The following is a 25,171-nucleotide window of genomic DNA, read 5'->3' on the forward strand; positions in this document are numbered from 1 at the left end:
GATGAGACGACAGGAAGCAGCCGCAGGATCCAGAGAGAGCAAAAAGCCGGAACGTCTGCTTATATACAGATGCGGGCCACGCCCCCAAGGAGACTCCCTTTCATCTGATTGGCTACTCACAGTATATTCAATCATGGGAATGATTACATTAAAACACGGAGAATCATGGCCCAGCCAAGTTGACACACAATCTTAACCATCACATGTATATACAAATATATATAGAGAGATTTATTTCAAGGAAATGGCTTATGCAGTTGTGGATGCTGGCAAGTCTCAAATTCATGGGTCAAGTGTTAGGCGGGAGGCTTCTCCTGACTCATGTGGTTGCAAGAGCTGAAAAACCCAAACTCTGCAGGTCAAGTGGCAGGCTGCTGGTTCACAGCTCAAGAAGCAGAAGTCAAAGGATGACGAGTTGGATGCAGGATCGAAAGAGAGATGCCAGAACATCCATATACATTGCATACAGGCCACACCCCTGAGGGAAACTCCCCTTTCAACTGATTGGCTGCTCACATCAGGTCACAAGATGAAGGATGATTACATAATATCTGCCAAACCACTGAGAATCATGGCCTAGCCAAGCTGACACATAATCTCAACAATCACAACTTCCAAATAATTTATGTCATGCTGACCTGTTTTCTGGTAATAAAATTAGAAATTAACAATATTAAGATAATAAAAAAATAAATACACTTGAAAACTAAAACACTCTCTGTTGGCTACACCTCAAAGACGAAGTATTTCTCAACAGGGATGCTTCCACATTCGGGCAGAACAAATCCTCTATTGTGTGGGACTGTCCTACAAGATGCAGGAGGGCTTAACATTTCTGCCATAAATGCCCATAGCATCCCGCAGTCCTTGTGGCAGCCAAAACAGCTGAGGAGAAGGAGAAGGAGGAAGGGCGGTGGCGGCAACAGAGGCCACGTGGAGCCATAAAGCCTAAGTTCCTTCCTATCTGGCCTTTACAGTTTACAACTCCCATCCCAGGGCGCCATCCCTCTCCCACCTGTGGCTAGTTCCTCCATCCTGGGATATGGATCCTGCTGCTTCCCATCTCCTTGGGGAATGGGACTCCCCCAGTCATCAGTGCTTCCTCGCCTGTTCAGTCAGTGGGCTGGCCCTCACTGCAGGTCTCTCGCACCTTCTTTCCCCTTCCCTCCTCCCTTTATCACCTTCACCATTCCCCATGCCCCCGCACTTGCCTCTGCTTACTGTTCACACCCTCCCCTGGCTTCAGCCCATCACTTCCCAGAGCAGCTCTTGCTAAGGAATCTCCCACTCAGGGGACGCCTGTCTGCCCTCCCTCTCACTTCAAGGTCACTGGACGCCGGACGCCGGACGCTGCTGCCGCCTCCCCTTCTTCTCCCACCCCTCCTGCAGCTCCTTCACTGCAGGGATAAGAAGCCCCAGTTGACAGGCTTGCTGGATTAAGTCCTATCAACCAGTAAAAGTGGGCCGTGGTGGCCCAGTGGTAGAATTCTCGTCTTCCATTCTGGAGCCTCCATTCAGTTCCTGGCCAATGCACGTCATACGCAGCCACCATCCGTCATTGGAGGCTTATGTGTTACTGTGATACTGAGCAAGTTTTGAAAGAGCTTCCAGACTAAGATGGACTAGGAAGAAAGGCCTGGTGATCTACTTCCCAAAATCAGCCAATGAAAACCCTATGGATCACAACAGTCCCATCTGCAACCAATCATGAAGGCAGCGAAGGACCGGGCAGTGTTTCATTCCACTGTGCATGGGGTCGCCCTGAGTCCGGGGCTGAAAGGACAGCAGCTGACAACATCAACTAGTAAAACCCACCTACAGCCCCAGGCTAGTCTCTGGAACACTCTTGCATCTCTGCTCTCACCAGTTGAGCTGTGGGCTAGGCAAAAGTTCAATCCTAAATCCTTACAAGCCAGTTGTACTTCTTATTATAATTTAAAAATACTAATATAAAATTATTGCTTCTATGACAACTAAGTTGAGTGCTTTAAAAACAATAAAAAGTTTCTAAGAGCCCTTAAAAATAAATAGGAATAAATTATTTTGAGAAGACTTCCAAGACTTATTGAAAATAAAAGTCCTCATAATCTCACTTCCAAGAGGTAGGCATGTTAAAAGTTTGAAATATGTGTAAATATACGTGTGTGTTTGCATGTGAACATGTTTGTAAAAAATAATGACTTCCTCATGGTAGTGTAGTTATGGAGAGTTTAACTTTCTAAGTAAATATAATAATGTTTCACAATTTTACAATTTGTGTGTATGCAGTGCAATGAACTACTTAATGTGGCCTTTCTAGCCATGGTCCTTATAACTCCCACTCAAGTAATTTGATGGGACTGTGCAAATAAGGTAACTGTGGCCCACCAAGGGGATTGGTCAGTTTTGCCTTAAAAGAAAACCAATTCCAGAGCAGAAGGAGGATCCCAGCACCACCAAGAAAGAACAGTCAGGAGTGGAGAGCACATCCTTTGGACCCGGGATCCCTGCACTGAGAAGCTCCTAAACTCAGGAGACAGAGAGCGAGGACGGCGAGATGCGGTGGCAGAGAAATGGTGGCAGGAGAGACCAGCAGGAAACAGCACAGTAGGCTTCCCAGTCCACAGAGCAAGAAGGCTGAGTGCCTTCGGGCAGGAGGCTTGCTGGAGGAGTAGGGTGTCTCCAGGCACTTGGAGCTAGGTTTGCCCACCCATGGAGCTAGAGCTGAGCACCTTTGGGCTGAGGCTTGCTGGTGGAGTAGGGTGCTTTTGGGCACTTATCAGAAGAACTAAAAGAGCTTTGTAACACTTGCCTGAGCAGGGAAAAGGCCACAGGCCAGAAAGAGGCGTGCCTACAGCACCGGCTGGGAAGAGGCTATCCTGATGGAAGAACTGTATCCTGAGTGTTCCTTAATCTGAATTGTAACTTGTTACTTCCTTGACAAACTCCACAGAGTATTGTGAGTTCTGTGTGGCCATTGCAATGAATTATTGAACCCAGCAGAGAAGTGGAGAGTGCCGTGGGAGGGACGGTTGGTGTCAGAGTTGGCAAAGATGGTGGAGAGAGGAGACATGTCTGACCCCCGCCTCATAGGAACCAGCCTTGAGCTATTGATCTTGATTGTCCTTCCCCCTTGTGAAGTTAGAGGAGGTCAGGTGCCACCCCCAGGCCATTTTCACAATGTATAACTCTTGCTATCAGAAAAACACTATAGATAAAGTAAAAAAAACAATAAAAAAAACTTGCTAACAAAAAAATTTCTGTTGAATTAAGAGTGGATGAGACTTTTTGACAGAAAAGATTGGAAAATATATATATGTATATAAATTTAAAAGGATTCCATACTCAGATTGCTTTGCTCAGCTTTAAAGAAATCACACTGTAAACAGTAAATGATGACATGGAACTCCCAACAACCAACCCACACCCCAAAGAAAATGGCCTTTACCCTTTATCAAAAGGTTAGTGAGTGAATGCACATTTCTAGGCTCTAATTAAACTACAATATAAAGAATTATACAGCCAGTTCTGTGATGGGAAAGTACACAATTCTAAAAACCACCGCACTATGCGAAATTGTACAATAAAACCTGAAAGACTTATGAGAAAAAAGGAATTATGGGTATGTCTTAGTTATCTAGTGCTGCTACAACAGAAATACCACAAGTGGATGGCTTTAACAAACATAAATTTATTCTCTCACGGTTAAAGAGGCTAGAAGTCCAAATCCAGAGCACCAGCTCTAGGGGAAAGCTTTCTCTGTCAGCTCTGGGGGTAGATCCTTGTCTCCTTCCAACATCTGTGGGCCTGGCGTTCCTTGGAGATCGCTACGTGTGGTAGCATCAATCTTCCCCTGGGTCTAGGAGGTTCTCCGCTCAGGGACCCCGTCCAAAGGATGTGCTCTGCTCCCAGCTCTGTTTTCTTGGCAGTAGTAGGTCCCTCTTCTCTGCTCACATCTCTCTCCGTTATATCTCTTTTAAGATAAAAGGTGTGACTCAAGCAAGGATGGTGCATCCTACCCTAATCCTCATTAACATAACCTAATCATGTCTCATGAACACAATGGTCAACTCACTTTCAAATGAGATTGGTCAATACACTATGCAAATGAAGTGACAATATAATCCATGTAAAGGAAGTGACCATAGCCTAACATGCAAATGAAGTGTCTGTGGCCCACCAAGAGAGGATTGGTCAGTTTGTGGCCCCGGTGGGTGGGCCATGCCTTGAAATTGACAAGGAGTTTGTGTATATATGCAGCCAACCCCACAGAGGTTTTTCAGACAGAAAGCAGACAGAAGCAGAAGGAAGAAAGAAGCAGCAGTGAGAGAGGAGGTAAGGCACCTCCTAAAAGAGCTGTCACATGGGTCAAGGGCTGTAACACTGAAGATGGTGAAAGGCTGGGAAGGAGCCCTGTGGCAGAGCTGACAGCAGAGAGGCCTGTCCTGAAGGGCTGAGATGAGCCCTGCACAGCTGAGAGGGGACATGCACAGCAGAGAGAAGGGCCTGCTTGCTTGCAACATCTGAGAGGAGCTGAGAGAGCTGTCCTGCACTGAAGAAGCGAGGAATGGGATCTCTTCAGGGGAGCCTTCCAGACTGTCTGCCTCCTGATCCTGATTCCAGTTGTAGCCTGGTGATCCTAATCCCAAGTTGTACCCTATTACTTCCTTAATAAACCACTTTACTGTAAATATGGCCTATGAGTTCTCTGTGGCCATTGCAACGGATTATGAACCCAGCAGAGAAGTAGAGAGTGTCGTGGGGAGGATGGCTGGTGTCAAAATTGGTAAAAAGAATGGAGAACAGAGGTATGTCTGATCTCCACCTCATAGGGATCAGCCTTGGGCTGATCTTGATTCACATTATTCCCCCTGATGCTGCTACTACTACCATTTTACACACTGAGAATATTCCTTGCCATACTCTAAACACTCCCAGCCTGTCTGCTGCACTGGGTATAAAATCCAAGTCCCCGTGACAACCAGCAGGGCCCCAGCAGGACCCCGACTCAGCCCCCAACTCTGTCCCTGGCCCAGCCTGCCCCACCACACAGCCTCCCTGACGCCTCAGCACTGCACGCAGATGCCTCAGGGCCTCTGCACTGGCTGGTGTGCTGTCCGGAAGGTGTCGTCCCCTAACGTCTTCTTTCTTTTTCCTCACTTCTTTCAGGTGTTCTCCCACACGTCACCTGGTCAGGGATCAAGCACCCCCCAAACACACACACACACACACACACACATCGCCCATCCCCCCAGACCATCTATCTGTGTATGGCCCCTCGTCCCTGCTATGACACCAGCCCCGCAGCCACAGGGCTTCTCTGGCTCCCCGCACCCGTGAAAGAAGGGCCTCGATGCCTGCTGCAGAGTGAACAACCGAAGGAACAGCCCCTAATGAGGAAAGTGAGGCACAGACACTCGTCCAGCGGTAACAGGCAGAGTGCGGACCCTCACTCAGGTTCGTCAGAGCCCAGGCCCAGCAACCTCTCTGCCCGCTGTCTCCCGAGCCCAGAAATGTGAACTCCCTTTGGGCCGGGGACAAGGCTGGGGAGCCCCAGTACACCCCATCCCCCACCAGCTTCCAGCTGGCAAGTGGGTAGCTCCAGGCCATATAAACAGTGGCCAGAGAGACAGCAGAGGCTCCGCCATGTCTGGCCTGTCTGGCTGTGTCCTCCAGGACCCATGAGGGCGCCTGGCACCCAAAGGGCTTCTGAGGTCTGTGGGCTGATAAGAAAATGTAGTTAGCGCTTACTTGGTGCCTGACAGCTCCCTGTTTTACATGCACTAGGTGAACCCTCACACAGCTTGTGAGGAAGGAACATGACTGGCCCCACTGGACGGATGAAGAAACTGAGGCAGAGGATCAGCGGGCCTGCCCCGGCCCACAGTGAGACTGAAGGGAGTTGGGCTTGTAACCGCCCTGTGAGGCTGCTTCCTAAGGGGCAGCCAGGGTGACGGGGAGGGGGACCCTGAGGAGAGGCCATGAGCTGAGGTCTGAAGGAGGCATGGGGATTAATTGAGGGTGTGGCTGAGGGCAATGAACCCAGCAGCAGCGTGGGGTGGGGGCAGGGAGGAGGCAGACCCCTGTGTTGGTGGCCAGGTATCACACTCCCAACAGACTCTATGCCCAGCCTCGACCTTGAGGGCCTTCCTCTGCCCCTCTGCCCAGCCCCAGACGGGCAGGGCCTGGGTAGACAAGTAGGTTCCTGCACTCAGGGCACCTGCCGTCCCTCACCCTCCAGACCCGTCTGGGCATGACTGGTTCCCGAGGAATCTAGGGGTACGTCTGTCCCAGGCACACAGAAGGCCACTTAGCACCCTACATGTTGCTACTGCTGGTCCACACCACACCTTTTCCAGTTTCAGGGGGGATTCTGTTAGAAAGAAGGAAAAAGTTCAAATAAAAATGCACCCATGCATTTACTGAGCACCTCCTACATGCAGGGCCTGTGCTGGGCTCCAGGATACAAAGCAGGATGTGTGGTGGCCCTGTCCTCCCCCAGGACATTGTTTGACCCTCCCCTCCACCCCGAAGCTGTGCAGAGAGGCCGCAGCAGAGGGGTGCGGCTGCAGCTTGAAGACAGGGTGAGCAGTCAGCTTGCCAGGCCGTGCTCTGACTCTGACAGCCGGGAGTGCGAGGGAAGGGCAGGGCAGGGCACACACAGTATTCTCCTCTGTCAGATAGCGTTGAGACTGTGACAGCAGAGCCTGGCATACAGCAGGCACTCAAAACACGTCACAGTGGCCCTTCCACTGTGTGAGGCGGAGGCAGAGGGAAGGAGGAAGCTCCACTGAGGGTCCCCTAGGCCAGCAGTAGGCAGGATGGGGACCGCCCACCGGGGCAGCACAGCACAGGTGGTCCTGGTGGATGGAGGCAAGAGGGTGCCGGACGCGGGCAGGAGGCTCCAGGTGAGAGACGCCTGCGTGTCATGGATTGAGTTGTGTTCCCCAAAGAAGATATGCTGAAGTCCTCACCCCTGTACCTGTGACTTTGTTTAGGGAAATAGGAATTTTCTTTGCAGATGTAATCAGTTAACGAAGTCATACCAGAGTAGAGGGGGTCCTAACCCTAATCCCTTCTGAGTGGCGTTTTATAAAAGAGGACCCATAGCCCACTGCCGCCAAGTCGATTCCCACTCATAGTGACCCTAAAGGACAGAGTAGAACCCCGTAGGGTTTCCAAGGAGCTGCTGGTGGATTCCAACTGCCGACCTTCTGGTTAGCAGCCGTGCTCTTAACCACTTCGCCACCAGGGCTCCACAGAAGAGTATAGACAGGGAAAAAGAGACACAGACTGGGGAAGACAGCATGTCAGGAGCCGTGGACAAACCAAGAAACGCCCAGGCTGCCAGAAGCTGAGAGAGATGAGGGAGAAAAGGGCCTGCTGACGCCCTGAATCCAGACTCCCAGCTTCTAGAGCTGCCCTCTGTGGGCACTGCAGCTCTGGGAGGGGAGACACTGTCCTTCAGCAACTGTCTGCCTTGAAAGACAGCTTTAGGACCGAGCTTGTTAAACCTGCCAAGAATCCAGGGCCAAGAGGCTCAGGGAGCAAAGCTCCCTCACAGCCTCGCCAAACTGGAACAATGAACTGAATCTAATGAGATCTGAACGGGGACAAACTGTGCAGAAGCCACTGGCCCGAAAACAGAGGGAGGGCTCTGACTCAGCACACACTGACGGGAAGACACTCGAGGAGGTGTGCACCAGATTCCAAACGAGGGTGCGCAGGGAGACGCCAGCTGGACCTCTGCTCACAGACACCGGGAGACGCTGGGTCCAGTCACCCTGGCAGGGCAGACCCCTGTGGCCGGGTGTCCCATGCAGCCCTGAAGCAACGTTGTCAAGGGGCTCAGACAGCTGGACCAAAGGCAGCGTAGAGACCCAATGTCTCCCACGCCCCAGACTCTCTTTCCCGAGCATGCAGCCCCAATGGGTGTGGGTAAAGTTTTCACCCTCGCTCTCCGAACTTTTGCTACCCTCGATCCCAAACTCAAAACTCAAACTCAACAGATTTGGGTGCCAAAGTACACTTGTGTATAAACGACACAGCCCAGAAAAAATGGTAAGAAAATCGGGATGAGGAGAAAATAAGAGAGAACGATGAGGCCCAGAGGAGGGGAGGGCAAACAAAGACCTGTCCGTTCCAGCGCTGTCCGCTTCTCCCCACTGCCACCTCCACCTCTTGGATGACCATGGTGGCCGCCTTACTATGCTCGTTCAGCAGAGTGGTCCTTCCCTCCGATCTGCTCCCCACACCCCTTTCCTAGGAACCCTTCAAGGGCCTCATGCGGCTCTCAGGATGAAGATCCACATCAGAGCGCAGCCACAGGCCCGGGCCCTCCGCCCTCCCAGCACACATATCCCCTCCCCTCACTCTCTGTGCCCCCACGTGCCCCTTCTCTCAGCTCCCCCGGTGGAATGCACCCCCGACGGCCACCGCACAGGCTGTTGCTCTGCCGGAGAGCTCTGCCCCCCTCTGCCGTTCACCTCGTAATGTCAGTCATCGCTTCTGCAGGGACGGCCGACTGGTCTGCGGGTCTAATCCACGCGCCGCCTCCCTACCCACGTGGCCCAGCTGCGATGTGACTTTACACATATGCCTACCACACAGTGAGGCCCATGAGGCAGGACGATGCCTGAGTTTGACCAGCACTGAACTCCAGCTCTTATCCCAGTGCTGCCGTACAGCCGGCTCTCCGTGTGCACATCTGGGGGAATGGAGCGCTGGTACGGCGGGAAACAGACAGCAAAGATGGCGCCAACCCGAGGAGGAGGTGGGCAATGGGGCCAGGCTGCAGGGAGACAGCTGAGGGGACAGTGGGGAGCTTATGTTGGGGTGCACCCCCGAGCAGAGGGCATGGGGAGGCCTGTCCCATTGAAGAGGGCCGTGGCCTGGTCCGGGGGCTGTAGTGACTCAACAGGATCACAGTCTGGGGCATCGGGGGTGGGTAGGGGCTGGCCCCCATTGTGAGGTCCGGTGGAATGCTCAGCTCAGGCTGCCCCAGCCCAGGCTGGCTTCTCCCCCTTCCGGCTCCACCAGGACTTTGCCCTGGCCTGTCCCTGGATTTCCTCAGCTCTCAGCTCCCCAAGAGGCCTGAGAGCTGCTGCCCACAGAGTCCCAGGAGGTCATAAGGACATGGCCTCGCTCGGCCCCTGGGCCAGACCCCCTGAGCTCTCCGCGCAGATAGTGCCGAGAGAGAAGAGCACGACGGAGACTGAGCGGCTGGAAGAGGAGGCCGCAGGCTCTGGGGACCAGAAGACAGATACGGCCTTGGGGTTTCAAAGGACTGAAGTCAGGGAGACTCAAGGAGCCACGGGACAGGGGGGCCACTGCTGTCAGAAGACTTGGAGGGACATGCATCATCAGACATGGGCACACTGAGCTGTGGGGAGCCAGGTGCTCCAACAGGCGGGCCCGGGGCCAGCAGCGCAGGCCAAGCAGGACCCTGAGGGATCAGAAGAAACCACAGGCAGGTGTCCCAGCCAGTGCGTCCCCAGGAGGACACCAACAGACTCGCCAGGTAGGATCAAGATGGAGGGAGGGGCCACCTGGCCAGGAAGTGGGCAGTGAGTTTTCATTCTGTACTCAGCAAACATCCCGGTCACCTATCACACTGGTCTAGGCATGTCTCTGGACGCTGGGGGTCCCCAGGCGAGGGCACAGTCCCTGCCCGCACAGTGAAGTGAAAGGAACAGCAACAGAGAGCCCTGCAGAGAGACCTGTGCTAAGGGCTCCAACAGGGAGGGACCACTGGCTGGGACCCAGGCCCTGCTGGGACCTTGGAGGCAGCGGGCAGCATCCAGGGACGAGAGGCGGCTTCGAGGAGGAGCATATTGAGAGTGAAGATGGCCAGACAGAGAAGCATCGGATGTTCCAGGCAGAGGCCAGGCCGTGCACAAGCCTGGAGGCATAGGCAGCTGCACCTAGCAGCCTCTGACCTCACAATACCGGCCCACTGGGCTGGCCTTGCAAACCTTGCGCCCGCTCCAATCCGGGCCTCGCCCGGGGCTCTGGGCAGCCTCCAGGTGCAGTGCCCCCCTGAGGGGTGCACCCTCGCGCTGCCCTGGGGCATGTCTCTGCTCGCCAGTTACGAGGGGCTGCGTCATCAGATCGAGAGGCTAGTGCGGGAAAACGAGGAACTGAAGAAGCTGGTGAGGCTCATTCGGGAGAACCACGAGCTCAGGTCGGCCATCAAGACCCAGGCAGGCGGCCTGGGGGTCAGCGGGTTCAGCAGTGGGCTTGGAGAGGCAGCTGCCGGCCCAGCACCACACCAAGGTAACTGTAAGATAGGAAGGGAAGGGAAGGCTGAGCCAAGAAGGGGGCCGCTGCAGGCGGGGGCTTGGGGCTCCCTGAGAGAGGAGCATGGGTAGGAGCAAGCTGACAGCTGACAGGCGGTGGCCCCACGGAAGAGGGAGGATGAGAACACAGGGCCATTGAGACAACAGGGCAAAGCTAGGCCCCAATCCCACTCACTCACTGTGGGGCCTGCCCACATCGCAGCCCTCAGCTAAACTTCCAAGAAGCTCACAGACGGAGAATTTCCCACCTCTGCTGGGCCAGATATGTCGCTGACCCTCAGCCTCCTCACCCCTCCCCCATCCCTCAGTCTTCCCTGCCTTATCCCTCAGCCCCCCATCCCTCCCCTGCAGCCCCTTTCCACCCTCCCCCATTACTGTCCAGTGGAAGATGGCCAGGGGCACTGACAGTACAAGTCTGAGAGCGAGGAGAAAAGGCAGGACTGAAGATCAAGGTCTGGGTGCCACATGCGTGACGGAGAGGGTGTCCAGAACTGGGTGAGCAGGGAGGATGGGCAGAGAAGGGCAGTGTCTGAAGAAGAGCGTTGGAGTGGTGGTCCCCAGTTAGGCCCAGAGCAGAGGGGCCGAGTGTGGTGACAGGAAGAACGGAAGCTGTGGGCAGAGTGGGGTTTGCCCTGAAGGTATCGCGGAGAGGACTCCTCGGGAGGCGAGGTGCAGGTGTGGCCAGGACTTCAGTGCTGAGATGGGGTGCTGGGGACGCCTACCAAGGGCACGTGGATGCCGCGGCTGTGCGTGCACACCCCTCTTACGGCCGCCCTCCTGTCCTCTCAAAGTGAACTTCTCTACGCGAACCACCCCCAGTGATGCGCCTCCGCCACATGCCTCCCACCTCTGCTCTGTGCTGGGCGCGCACCTCTGACCAGTCAGGCTGGGAAGCTCCCTCCTTTCTGCTCTTCCTGGCCTCTGCCCATCTGAGCCTCTAGAGCTGGCAGCAGACTCTGAAAGGGTCCTGGTGTCCTCCTACGTGCCACATCCTTGTCAACCTCCGTGTAGCATTAGGACCGATAGCCCCTCCTCCCCACCCGTCTCTCTGAGCAAGCCACACGCCCGCCCCCCAGCTAGGCTCCCAGCTCTGGGTTCAGCCCCTGCCCCTCCACCCTCAGCCAGCCCAGCCCCCATGGCTTCAGCGCTCCTTCAGCTGGCTCCCCTCCGAGAGGGCCTCTGGCCAACGAGAACCTGCAACTTAGCTGTCTCCAAACTAGACGTGTTTCTGACACAGCATTTGAGCCTTTCCACGGGGACGCTCAAGGCCCTGGGGTCTGTCCCCACCCCCTCCTCTCCTCTTGTCCAGGCTCAAAGCCTTTTTCCCTCACTCCCAACAGCTGCCTCCACCCAGCTTCCCCCTTACTGATCCCATGTACAAGCACACAGGCCCTTCGCCTTTCAAAGCTTGTACCGCTAAGGACTCAGGGAACCAAAAGAACACGCGCGGGCGAGGAAAACGCTCAAGAAATCTCAGTTTAAGAAACTAGACCCTGGGTTCTGACTCGGGGCTAACCAAGTAAGCCTTCTTCTCTTGCTTTGCTTCTTAAGGGAATCTTTGAACCACTGTAGAACTTGCAACGCCCTGGGGGCAAGCACAAGGCTTAGGCCATGTTCTGGAGCGGGGGAGCCACAGCTAGCGGTGGCGAAGCGGGAAAGGGCATCGCAGGCAGAGGACACGCTCCGGTAAAGCCTGGAACTTGGGAGTTACAGGACTGACAAGTAGATCAGTGTAGTTAAAGTCTACCCTCTGTGTGTGTGTGTGTGTGTGTGTGTGTGCGCGTGCGTGCATGCACGTGAGTGCACGTGATGAAAGAGTGTGTGAGTGTGATGTGTATGGAGTATTGTGGCATGTGTAGGTGTACAAAGTGTACGTGAGATGTGTGGGAGTGTGGTGTGTGGGTGTGTTTGTATAAGTCTGTTGTGTGTGTTTGTGTGATATGTGTAACTGTATGATGAGATGTGTGGTAGTATGTGTATGGGTGTGAACGTGGAATGTGTGTGAGTGTGAGTGTATAGGTGTTTGAGTGTATCTGAGTGTGCCTTGTGAGTGTGACTCTATGTGTGAATGTGTGTTAAGTGTGTAAGTTGTATGGTATGTGTGTTGTGTGTGAGTGGGGCATGTGAGAACATGTTTGCATGAGTGTAAGAGAGTGTGAGTGAATGTGTATGAAGTGTGTGTGTGGAGTGCAGTAGTGTTTCTGAGTGTGAGTGGACGTGTGGGTGGTTGTGCAGTGCATGTGATAAGAGTGTGTGTGAAGTGCATGCAAGTGCATGTTTGTGTGAATGTGTGTGACTGTGTGGTGTGCATGAGTGTGTATGTGGTGAATATAAGTATGGTGTGTGCATGTGCAGTATGTGTGTTTGCACGAGTGTGCGAGTGTGTGGAGTGTGAGTGAGTGAATGTGTGTATAATTGTATATGTGGTGTGTGTGCTGTTTGTGTTGTAGTAGGTGTGGTGTGTGTGTGTGTCTGAGTGTGTGCTTTGTGATGGTGAGTTTGAGTGTGTGTTAAGTGTGTGCACGGCATATGAGTTTTGTGGTATGCATGAATGTGTGGATGTGAGTGTGTGTGGATGTATGTGTTTCTGTGTGTGCTATGTGTGTGTTTGGGAGTGTGCTGTGTGTGAATGTGTGGGCATGTGACTGTGTGTGTCAGCATATGTGTGAGCGTATGTGGTGTGTGTGGTGTGTATTAGTGTGGGGGTTTTGTGCGGTGTATGGTGAGTTGTGTGGTGTGTGTGTTTGTGTGTGTCAGCGTGGTGTGTAGTGTGTGTGTGATTGTAGGTGAGTGTGTGGGATGTGTGAGGTGTGAGTGTGTATTAGTGTGGGGGTTGTGTGTGGTGTGAGTATGGTGTGTGAGTTGTGTGGTGTGTGTGTGTGTGAGTCAGCGTGGTGTGTGGTGTGTGTGTGTGATTGTATGTGAGCATGTGTGATGTGTGGGGTGTAAGTGCCTGCTGGACCCGGTGAGTGGTAAGCGATGCAGCCAGAGAGGTCAGCAGGGGTCCCAAGGACTGCGAATGACATGCTAAGGAGCTTGGACTTGATCCTAAAGGCGATAAGCAGACAGTGGTGGTTTCAAGCAGAAAGTAGTCATGTTTGTACTCGAAAAGACTTGTGCTGTGGAAGAGATGGACTCGAGGGAGACCACGGTGAGGCAGGGAGACCAGTTAGACTGGGGCTGTTGCAGTCATCCCAGTGGAAGACAATGGTGGTGTGAACTAGATGGTGGAGACACACTGAGTCAGGTTATTCAGTAAGAAAGGTGGACACCCTATCTGCTGGGGAGTGAGAGATGAAGAGAGACTGTCCAGACTGTCTGCTGCCCCAGCTGAGGTGACTGGGTGGCTGGTGTTGACTCACCTGAGACCGAAGGCCACGCCAGCCCCTTTCCCAGCAAAGTGAATCCCTGTATAGTGCCTCTTTCTCTGGTCACTTCAGTGGCGTCACTAGGGGGGTAAGGGGGGTGTAGACTGCACCAGGTGATACTGTCAGGGGGGTGACACCAAAATGACTCTATACAAACATTCCTGTAGTTAGCTATAACAACAAAAAACATTTTTCGTAAGTCCAACTTACATGCATCAATCTACTTACAAGGCTAAAACTATGCTAATTTGCTTTTTGAACCTTCTCATGAACTCCAGTCAGAGCTGTCATATTACCCAGTTACAATGAGCTTTGAATCACGTGGTTTCACCTGCACTTGCTACAACGTGTGCTGTTTCGTTGCTATGGGTGTTTTTACAGTCACTGATTTTGTCAAATTTTTCTGTGTTTTAGCTACTATACTGTGGTAATTAATATTTGTGAACCTATATCAATAACTTTTTGAGAATGAAGTAGTAATTAAACAAAAAGGAGTGGTATACAGGAATCACTCTACAGCTAACATCAGTACAAAAAACATTACTAAGGATTCTGTATGGTCTGGTACGGGAGGAGGTCCATGCGAGTGTGACACCATGAGTTACCGCACTGGGTGACACAACCCTAGTGATGCCACTGGGCCACTTCTTCATCCTGGGTACCCACCCTGCCCATTCCCTGACTGGCCTTCCTCTTGGGGTCAGCCTCTTATTCTCATTTTTCTTTGAGAATTGATCTTGACCTTCAGTTCCCCACATTCTGGGCCCACTCTTCTCTCCTGTGCTCTTGTGCACAGTCCTACCTCCTAAGTCCCCTGTTCCAGAGCTTGGGCCCATCCTCCACAGGAGGGACACAGGAGGAAAGGCAGCTTGAGAGGTGTAATCAGTGTGGACACATGGGCTATGGGGGCTTACAAGTGTATGCACCAGGCCCCTCACAGTTCAGGACTGAGCCCAGGTCAGGAAGGGGGAGGTGCAGGATGAAGTTCAGGGCTGGGGCTGGCTTTCATCTTGGAAAAGAACTCCAGGGAGTCCAGGAATTCCAAGTTCAAATCTGACCTTCCAGGTTGTTACAAAGGATTATTTGCCAGAGTAAGAAGATAGGACATAATATAACAGTTTTTAACTTAAATGAAAACTTCTAAATATCTTGACATATGGTACGTGGGCCTCCATTTGTGCTCTTGCCCAGGGTCCTACGAATGTTAGGGGTGCTCCTGGGAGGAGGAAATGGAGCTTTGGAGGAAGAGAACGAGTTATATTTTGGACGAGCTGACTTTAAGACCTCCACACAACATCCACGTGGAGCGTCCACAAAGCAGTGGCCATATAAGCCTGAAGCTCAGAGGAGAGGGCAGGGCTGGAGAGTAGATTCAAGAGTTGGTGATAAGTGAAGCTGCAGGAAGGGGTGAGACTGTCTGGGAAGAGTGTTTAGAAGAGGATAAAAGGGCTGGGGGACAAGTCCCCAGTGAGATCAGGCAGGGAAGGGAAGTCAAGAGACAGCTTCAAAGGCTGCCGAGGGGTCAAGCAAGAAGAATACTGACAATGTCCACAGCCTTTAATGACTGGAGGCATTAATGACCTTGGTTAGAGAGACTTCAACACTGAGATAGGTGGGAAAGGCAGACTAGAGTGAGATGAAGACTGGGTGAGAAAATGGAGATAACAGATGGTGTCCCTAGTCCAGGAAGTTTGGCTGCAAGGGGGAGGAGAGAGGGCAATAGCTAGAGAGGGCAGGGAGTCAAGAGTTTCTTTTCAAGATGGCAGCAACCTGAGTTTATTTATATATTAAGGAGAAGGAGCCAGGAGAGACTGGAAATATGCCAGAAAAATGGGGACTATAGAAGAGGGGCAAGGGGAGAGGACTAAAGGAAGAACATCTCTTCCACTGGAAAGGAAGGGAAGGAAGAAGGGAAACGTGGGTGAGTGGGAATGCTGGGAGGTGGGAAGCTCAGGAACTTTGGACTCATGGTTTCAATTTTCTCTGTAAAGAAGACATCATCCTGAGAGCCACAGGCAGGTAGAGGAAGGTGGAGGAATGTCTGAAATTCAGTGGAAATGGGAGAAAGAACTGAGAGAGGAACATGGGAAGACTATCCGGTTGTATAGTGGCCCAAACAGCGCTTGTACCTATGGATTTACAGGGCAACAGCATCAACCTCGTGCTTTCTCCAGTGCATTTGGTAGCCCATGGTCAGGCATGGGGAAGGCAGGCAGTCGAACACTGACAATGACTCAGCAAAAGAGATTAGGAACATGGAATTCGCTGGCTGAGAGGGAAACAGAGGCCGGGACGGCTGTCAGATGGGCAGAAAAAAGAGGCCAGTACACTGGAGATCTGAAGCAGCTCAAAGAACAGGTGGCTGGGAGTGATCTCCCAAGCAAGCCAGAAGGTACAACTGCTGTGGCCAGAGAAGATACTGTGAGCAGCAGGAAATCAGTGCACACTGGCTGAATTAACTTCACAGGGGAAGGAACAGACACTGAGAGGTTCAGACCTTGGCCCCTCACACATGGCAGGTGGGAGGTAAAACCAGGACAGATTAGGACTGCAGGGCCCCCTGCACCTGATGGGGTAGTTCCTCAGAGTTTCTGGAAGATAGAAAATGGATGAGGGATGCAGGGCTATCAGAGCAGCTGAGGAGAAAGGAAAGGAGGGCTGAACGCAGTGCTCAAGACACTAAAACACTGATTGTGCTGAAAACTGGCTCCTGCTCGACTGGGTTGGACCTGGCTTCTCCACAGAGGCAGTCAGGACAGAAATAGGTCTCCAGGACAGTACAGTCAGTCAGGACAAGGCAGACAGTCAGAAGGGAACAGGCAGTCAGAATAGTACAATCAGTCAGGATGGGACAGGTGGTCAGGAGGGAACAGGCAGTTAGGACGAGACAGCCAGTCAGAAGGGAACTGGTGGTCAGGAGGCAACAGGCAGCCAGGATGGGACAGCCAGTCAGAAGGGAACAGGTGGTCAGGACAGGCAGGTGGTCAAAACTGGGCCTTTGACTCTGCTCTTTTCACCTGACATGCCCTCCTTTCTCCTCCCTCAGCTAAGCCCACTCCCCTCCCCAGCCCCACACTGTCCTCTTTTGGGGGCTGCAGGCTGTTGGGGGCTTCCTGGGCAGGGGACGGCCTGCCTCCTTTTTTCAGGGGGGTCATTTACCACTCCTTCCCACGCCACCCACTCCATCTGTCCTGCTCCCCACACCTCTCAGGGACTGTCTCTACGCTCATTCTCCCCACTTTCCTTCCTTCAGGGTACTGGCCCCCCAGGCCCCATCTTTCCCTCAGGGCCTGACGCCTCCTCAGGACACATCCACCCCTCAGAGACTTTACCACCCGCTTCAAAACCTCATCTTCCCCCTCAAGATTCTGTTCTCCCACCTCAGGTCTTGAACTCATCTCAGGTTCTGTCCCCCCTCAAATCCCGTCTCCCCTCAAGTCCCCTCCTCACCTCAGGTCCCATCCCACCCTCAGGTCTCAACTTCACCTCAGGTCCCCTCCTCACCTCAGGTCCTGTCTGCCCTCAGGTCCGCTCCCCACCTCAGGTCCTGTCCCCCCTCAGGTCTCATCTTCACCTCAGGTGCCCTCCTCACCTCAATTCCTGTCCCCCTCAGGTCTCATCTTCACATCAGGTCCTGTCCCCATCAGGTCTCATCTTCTCCTCAGGTCCTGTCCCCCCTCAGGTCTCACCTTCACCTCAGGTCCTGTCCCCCCTCAGGTCTCATCTTCACCTCAGGTCCTGTCCCCCCTCAGGTCTCATCTTCACCGCAGGTCCTGTCCCCCTCAGGTCTCATCTTCACCGCAGGTCCTGTCCCCCCTCAGGTCTCATCTTCACCCCAGGTTTCCTCCCTTCTTTAGCCCAGTCCCCTCCCCTCTGGGCCATCTCTCCCCTTCAGGGCCCATCCCTTCCCTCGGCCCTGCTTCCCCTCCGCCCACACCTCTGCCTCTCTCTCCAGCCCGCCACACCCCTTACCCCTTTTGGAACTGCGCCGAGAGCCGCCTTCGCTCACCAGTCTCCCTCGATCCTTCGCTCTTCTCCAGGTCCTCACTCTTCAGGGCCTCAGCTTCCCGCCCAAACGCTCGGCCCCGCGCCTGGCCCCTTCTCCACGCCTGGGCCCCGCCCCGACGCTTAGACCCCGCCCCTGGCCCCGCCCGGACACCCGGGCCCCGCCCCCAACCCCGCTCCCCGGGCTTCGGGCCGCCAGGCGTCCGCTCGGGCGGTGGAGGAGGGCCCCTGCACCCTCGGGCTGCCGGAGCTTGGCTGCTAGGGCCCGGGCCCAACCTCTGTCTCCCCCTGGGCCCGGGTCTCCACGCGCTGTCCCGCCTGCGTGGCCTTGGAAACCCGGGACGAGGGCGGAGCCTCGGGCCTCCACCGGGATTTGCACGCGGTGGGCTGGCAGGCAGGGACGTTGTCGGTCCACCGAGACGTTGGGCCCGACAGTAGTGTGGGTGGCGATCGAATTCGAGGCACAATGCAAGGCGGATCCTGACCAACAGGCTGTGGGCTGTGAGAGACGGGGGAGTCTCGGTGGACTCCAAAGTTAGGAGCCCCCTGTGATGGGGAAGATCCAGAGGAGCAGATCCTGTGGAAAACAGGAGTTCCTTAAACAGTTCAAGACGCTGTAAACGGCACTTGTAAATTTAAGACATTTGCTTTGCTTCTTAACTTAAATTGATATAACAGACCATTCTGGACCCTCAATAATCCTTATGCATAAAATAAACATAAACGCAGAGAATCTAAATTTCTCTTCAATGTTCTGGTATTGTACATAAACCTAGGAAGATTTTCAACGCGCAAATCTAAATCAATCAGTTACAAATGTTTTTAAGTTACAAAAACTAATCACTTGTACATTTTATATCAGATTACAAGGCTGGGGGACTCACCATCCTCACTTTCAAGGAGCACTCTGGCTGTACTTCTTCCAAGACAGAGTCGTTCATTCTTCTGGCAGTCCATGGTATATTCAATATTCTTCACCAACACCGTAACTCAAAGGCATCAACTGTTCTTCGGTCTTCTTTATTCCTTGCTCAGCTTTCACGTGCATATTGAAATTTTCTTGAGGCAATTGAAAATATTATAGCTTGGGTCAGGTGCACTTTAGTCCTCAAAGTGACATCTTTGCTTTTTAACACTTTAAAGAAGTCTTTTGCAGCAGATTTGCCGAACGCAATACGCCCTTTGATTTCTTGACTGCTGCTTCCATGGGCATTAATTATGGATCCAAGTAAAATGAAATCCTTGACAACCTCAATCTTTTCTGCATTTATCATGATGTTGCTTATTGGTCCAGTTGTGAGGACTTTTGTTTTCTTTATGTTGAGGTGTAATCCATACTGAAGGCTGTGGTCTTTGATCTTCATCAGTAAGTGCTTCAAGTCCTCTTCACTTTTAGGCGAGCAAGGTTGTGTCATCTGCGTATTACAGGTTGAAAATGAATCTTCCACCAATCCTGACGCCACGTTCTTCTTCATATAGTCCAGCTTCTCTGATTATTTGCTCAGCATACAGATTGGAAAAGTATGGTGAAAGGATACAACCCTGATGCACACCTTTCCTGATTTTAAACCACTCAGTATCCCATTGTTCTGTTCAAACAACTGCCTCTTGGTCCATGTACCGGTAGCACATGAGCACCATTAAGTGTTCTGGAATTCCCATTCTTTGCAATGTTATCTACAATTTGTTATGATCCACACAGCCAAATGCTTCTGCATAGTCAATAAAACACAGGCAAACATCTTTCTGGTATTCTCTGCTTTCAGCCAAGATCCATCTGACATCAGCAATGATATCCCTCGTGCCACATCCTCTTTTGAATCTGGCTTGAATTTCCAGCAGTTCCCTGTCAATGTACTGCTGCAACCATTTTTGAATTATCTTCAGGAAAATTCTACTTGTGTGTGATTTTGATATCGTTCAATAATTTGCACATCCTGTTGGATCACCTTTCTTTGGAATGGGAACAAATATGGATTTCGTCAAGTCAGTTGGGCAGTTAGCTATATTCCAAATTTCTTGGCATAGACAAGTGAGCACTTCAGCGCTGCACCTGTTTGTTGAAACATCTCAACCGACATTCCATCAATTCCTGGAGCCTTGTTTTTCGCCAACGCCTTCAGTGCACCTTGGACTTCTTCCTTCAGTACCATCGGCTCTTGATCATATGCTACTTCCTGAAATGGTTGCATGTTGACCAATTCTTTTTAGTACAGTGACTCTGTGTATTCCTTCCACCTTCTTTTGATGCTTCCTATGTTAGTCAATATTCTGTCCACAAAATCCTTCAAAATTGCACCTCGAGTCTTGAATTTTTTCTTCAGTTCTTTCAGCTTGAGAAATGCCAAAAGTATTTTTCCCTTTTGGCTTTCTAACTCCAGACCTTTGCACACTTCATTATAATACTTTGTCTTTTTGAGCTGCCCTTTGAAATCATATGTTCAGTTCTGTAAATATGGCTTCAGAGCAGTGTCTGACATCCTCCAACCCCACAAGGGGGAAAGAGAATCAAGATGAACAGCGCAAAGCTGACTCCCATGAGGTGGAGGCCAGACAAGCCTCCTCTCTCCGCCATCTTTACTAATTCTGACACCAACCATCCCTCACACAGCACTCTCTACTTCTCTGCTGGGTTCGATAATTCATTGCAATGGCCACACAGAACTCACAAACCATACTCACGATTATGGGGTTTATTAGGGAAGTAGCAGGTTGCAATTCAGGTTCAGAAACACTCAGAATACAGTTCTTCCATCAGGACAGCTTCTTCTCAACCGTGCTCGCAGGCACACCTCTCCCTGGCCCTAGGCTTCTCCCCAAAGGCACTCAGCTTTCTCCCTCCATGGGCCGGGAAGCCCACTGCGCCATCTCCTGCTGCCGGGTCTCTCCTGTCACCACTTCTCACTGTCTTCAGGGTTACAGCTTGCTCTCTCTCACAGTCTCCTGCTTCCAGGAGCTTCTCGGCTCAGGGATCCCAGGTCCAGAGGACATGCTCTCCTATCCTGGCTGTTCTTCCTTGGCTATGGTAGGATCTTCTCCTCTGTTTTGTAACTGGCTCTCTTTTAAGGCAAAACTGACTAGTCACCTTGGTTGGCCACAATTACCCTATTGCCCAATCACCGGGGTGGGAGTTACAAGACCATGGCTAGACAGACCATACAAAAGTAATCAATCGCACCGCAAGCTCTTCTACTTCATCATTTCTTCCATTTGCTTTAGCTACTCGACATTCAAGAGCAAGTTTCTGATAACCATTTTGGTCTTTTCTTTCTTTTTAATGACCTTTTTGCTTTCTTCATGTGTGATATCATTTAAATTGTTGCACATAAACTATATTTGGACATTTCATGATTTGCTGAACGATTCTTCTGTGGTTGGTTGTTTCCAGTCTTTGCCATTAACAGATAAACAGAAGGGTGGGCCTTTCTGAGAATAGTGTCTGCCTCCTCCTCACCACAGACTTGGGGGCCGGGAAAGGAGTCCCCTCTCCTGCCCCTGCCTGGCCCACTCTTGATGCTTATTCATTCAGCCTCCGTCAGTCGACTCTGTCCTCAGTACTCCCATCTCTGATCTTAACTTGATCTTCCCGGGAACCCCCATTCCAGCTGCTAGCACCCCCTCTGGTCCCCTTCGCCCAAATACAGCCAGAGCTCCTCCCCACAGGAACAGCATTGGAGCATCGAGTTAGGTATTACATCAATTTTATCAGGTACTAGATTGACCTGATTAGATATTAAACCAAAAACACCAAACCAGCTGCCGTGGAGTCGATTCCAACTCACGGCGACCCCATGTGTGTCAGAGTAGAGCCGCACTCCATAGGGTTTTCAGTGGCTGATTTTTTGGAAGCAGGTTGCCTGACCTTTCTTCTGAGTCACCTCTGGGCGGATTCAAACCACTAACCTTTTGATTAGAGGCCAAGAACTTAATCATTTGCACCAGCTGGGGACTCCTTATGAGTGTTAGATTGACTTTATTAGGCATGAGATTGTCTATTAATTTTATCCAGATTCCTGTGTCCTTGTTCCTTCTGCCCTGAGTCTAGGTGGGTCAGGGGCCCACTCTTCCTTGGAGTTCATGTGGGGTTTGCTTTATATATGTTGGTGTTATCCTTTCTGTGACTTGCACCCTAGGTGGTCATAAGGTCACCTTCTTTGTCCTATTTAATATTTCTTACCTGGAATTCAACTTTTTTTAAAGTACATATTGGGGTCCTTTCCCTCTGAGGAGTCCTGGCCAAGGTCCCTCCACTCCTCTTCACCCTCTCAGCCCCTCAACTCCCCCCCTCCATTTGCCAGTCACTCCACAGCAGTCACCTTCCCAGACCCGTTGTGGAGAGAGAGAACCTTCATCACATCTTCTCGCCTTGCCCAGCTGCTTCAAACATTAGGACACTGTTCATGCCCTGGCTGTGAAGACATGGCCATGACCATCCTCTCTCTCACCATCCTGTGACTCCCCTGGCTGTGCAGGGACAGATGACCCGTGACCTTCCTCTCTCCCCATCCTGTGAACACTGCCCCAGATGCCCCTTCCCCATGTCACCCCAACCCTGGGCTCCTCTTGGAGGAAGCAGAGGCTGAGAAGGACAATTCCCCATCCTCCCCTTGGACATCTTCGGTCCATCCTCCTCACCAGGCTAGAGGCTTGTTGAGTTCTTCCCCACATTTGGCCCTGGTGGTTTCCTCTCTTTCACATTCTTCTTCTCTGTGGGCTGCTTCTCTTTGGCCCACAAATATTATCGTCTCCTTGCTCCTAAATAAAAAATGTCCACTAAACCAAAACAAAACTAAACTCATAAAGAAAAAAACTAGTTGATTATTGTAAAAATGACGTGGTGGCAGAGTCCGGCCTCCTCTAACTTCACAAGGGGGAGGGAGAATCAAGAACAACAGCCCAAGGCTGATCCCTATGAGGCAGAGGTCAGACATGCCTCCTCTCTCCACCATCTTTACCATGTTTGATACCAGCCATCCCTCCAGCGGCACTCTCTACTTCTCTGTTGGGTTCAATAATTCACCGCAATGGTCACACAGAACTCACAGACAACTCTCAGGATTATGGGGTTTGTTAGGGAAGTAACAGTTATAATTCAGGCTCAGGAACACTCAGGATACAGTTCTTCCATCAGGACAGCCTCTTCTCAACCGTGCTCACGGGCACACCTCTCCCTGGCCCTAGGCCTCTGCCCAAAGGCACTCAGCTTTCTCTTTCTGTGGGCCCACTGCGCCATCTCCTGCTGCCAGGTCAGTGCTGCCACCACTTCTTGCCGTCTTCAGGGTTACAGCTTGCTCTCTCTCTCAGTTTCCTGCTTCCAGGAGCTTCTCAGTGCAGGGATCCTGGGTCCAAAGAACGTGCTGGCTCCTGGCTGTTCTTACTTGGTGGTGGTGGGATGCTCTCCTTCCTGCCTCTGAGATGGCTCATTTCAAGCCCAGTGGAATGGCAAAACTGACCAATCCCCTTGTTGGGCCACAATTACCTTACCTGCACAGTCCCATCCAGTCACTTGGGTGGGAGTAACAAGACCACAGTGAGAAAGGTCACACAAATGCGGTTCATTTGAAAAAAAATATTTAGAACTCAGAAGGCAAATGAAGCAGGGGGACATCTTGCAACATACGCAGGGAGAGGACCAGCAGAGAGTTAAGTAACATGTCAGACACTTCCACGTGCGTGTCAGACTGTTTCTGGGAGGTTGTAAAGAAAGGAAATTTGGCCTTGTGCATTAAGAGCCTCTAAAATGTCCATTTCCAGAGAAAATCAACAACAAATATTTGTGTAGTAGGATTGCTTGTTGGGCGAAACTGGAATCAATGTAAATACGCAATGACAGGAAAAGGCTCCATGAACAATGGTCCGTCCACAGGGGGAAGCTCAGCTGCCACAACACGTGCTGTTTGAAAGACGGGCCGTGCTGGAAGCAGTGAGGTGCGCACCCAGAACGAAGAAGCCGGATTCAAAAGACCGCCGCCCCACACCTGTCTGTGCACAGCCGGGAGCCAGGACTGAAGCTTTCATTTTTCAGTGACAGTCAATCCATGGCACACGGCCATGCTCATCCATTCATGTCCTATCTGAGGTGAAGTCTCGATTCGACAGCAGAGTTGAGGATTCGCGACAGAGAACACATGGCGCACGAAGAGGCCGGAAATATTTGCCATCTGGCCCTTCACAAAGATTTCCCGACCCCTGTGCTGTGCAAACACACTGAGAAAGTCTTCAAGGCAGCACGGAGGCTTACCTAGCAGTGACCAGGCCAGCTGCAGTGCTGACTTTCTCTCTGACCCGTCTGTATTCCCATTTTTGCCTATAATGAACACTATTGCTTTTAACACAATAAAAAATTAGTGGGGAGGATTTCAATTAAATTGCACACCCGCCAAACCTTCCTTGCACTTGCCTTCCTTCCTCATTCCCCACAAGCTGCTCTGCCTCCAAGGAGTCTTCCCCTCAACCCCACCCAAACAGTGGCTGGGTGGTGTCTTAGTCATCTAGTGCTGCTCTAACAGAAATACCACGAGTAGATGGTTTTAACAAAGACAAGTTTATTCTCTCACAGTCCAGTAGGCTGCAAGTCCAAATTCAGGGCATCAGCTCCAGAGGAACGCTTTCTCTGTTGGCTCTGGAGGAAGGTCCATGTCATCAATCTTCCTTTGGTCTGGGAGCTTCTCTGCGCAGGAACCTCAGGTCCAAAGGACGCGCTCTGCTCCCAGCACTGCATTCTTGGTGGTATGAGGTTCCCATGTGTCTCGGCTCGCTTCTCTCTTTTATATCTCAAAAGAGATTGGATTAAGACACTATCTAATCTTGTAAACCTCATCAGTATAACCTCATCGTAGTGACTGAGTTTACAACACATAAGAAAATCACATCAGATAACACAATAATACAATAGTGGGAATCATGACTAGCCAAGTTGACAGATATTTTTGGGGGACACACTTCAATCCATGACAGGGGGGTTCTCCCCGGGAGGCCCACGCGGGGGTCCAGGAGAGTGAAGCCTATGAAGTGGGTGTCATGGGGACTGCGGGCTGGGTCTAACCTGCCCTCTCGGTTGCATCTGCACGCCCTGTCACCAAGCTGACCCTGAGCGTGCCTGGCCGGAGCCAGCCCCCCACACTTGTTCCAGCTCTGGCTCCCTGAGGGGCCCCTACCTTGTGGGTCGAGTTTCTCCCCCCAGGGAGAAAGCCCACTCCTCCCTCCAGGGAACAGTAGGGACAACTTGGTGACGTGAGAGTCCTGCTGGGGGACACCGTCCTTGGGGGAACACCGAAGGCACCAGCAGCTCAGAGCAGTGGGCAGATTTAGGGGTGCATCCCCGTGGCTGCGAGAGCAGGTGATTAGAGACATGTGCCTGGGACTGAAAGGCGACGTGAGCTAAAGACAGGCCAGGAGCCGGCAGAGGATGGAGGGGAGGGGGGCCCACAGAGGGCGAGGGGAGGGGGGCCCCACAGAGGGCAGAGGGGAGGGGGGCCCCACAGAGGGCAGAGGGGAGGAGGGCCCACAGAGGGCGAGGGG

The 25,171-nt window shown here is 52.1% G+C and overlaps 1 protein-coding gene across 1 annotated transcript in view; it reads left to right on the forward strand.

Moving 5' to 3' along the window:
- Nucleotides 1-10,049: 10,049 nt before the first annotated feature.
- Nucleotides 10,050-25,171, forward strand: part of SPATC1 (spermatogenesis and centriole associated 1) — a 26,331-nt gene continuing 11,209 nt past the window's right edge. Inside the window, exon 1 of the mRNA XM_004387388.1 lies at nt 10,050-10,260. Coding sequence (XP_004387445.1) covers nt 10,050-10,260 — 211 coding nt within the window. The remainder of the gene's footprint in view (nt 10,261-25,171) is intronic.

Source organism: Trichechus manatus, unplaced genomic scaffold (genome assembly GCF_000243295.1).
Source record: "Trichechus manatus latirostris isolate Lorelei unplaced genomic scaffold, TriManLat1.0 scaffold00185, whole genome shotgun sequence".
Lineage (NCBI taxonomy): Eukaryota > Metazoa > Chordata > Mammalia > Sirenia > Trichechidae > Trichechus > Trichechus manatus.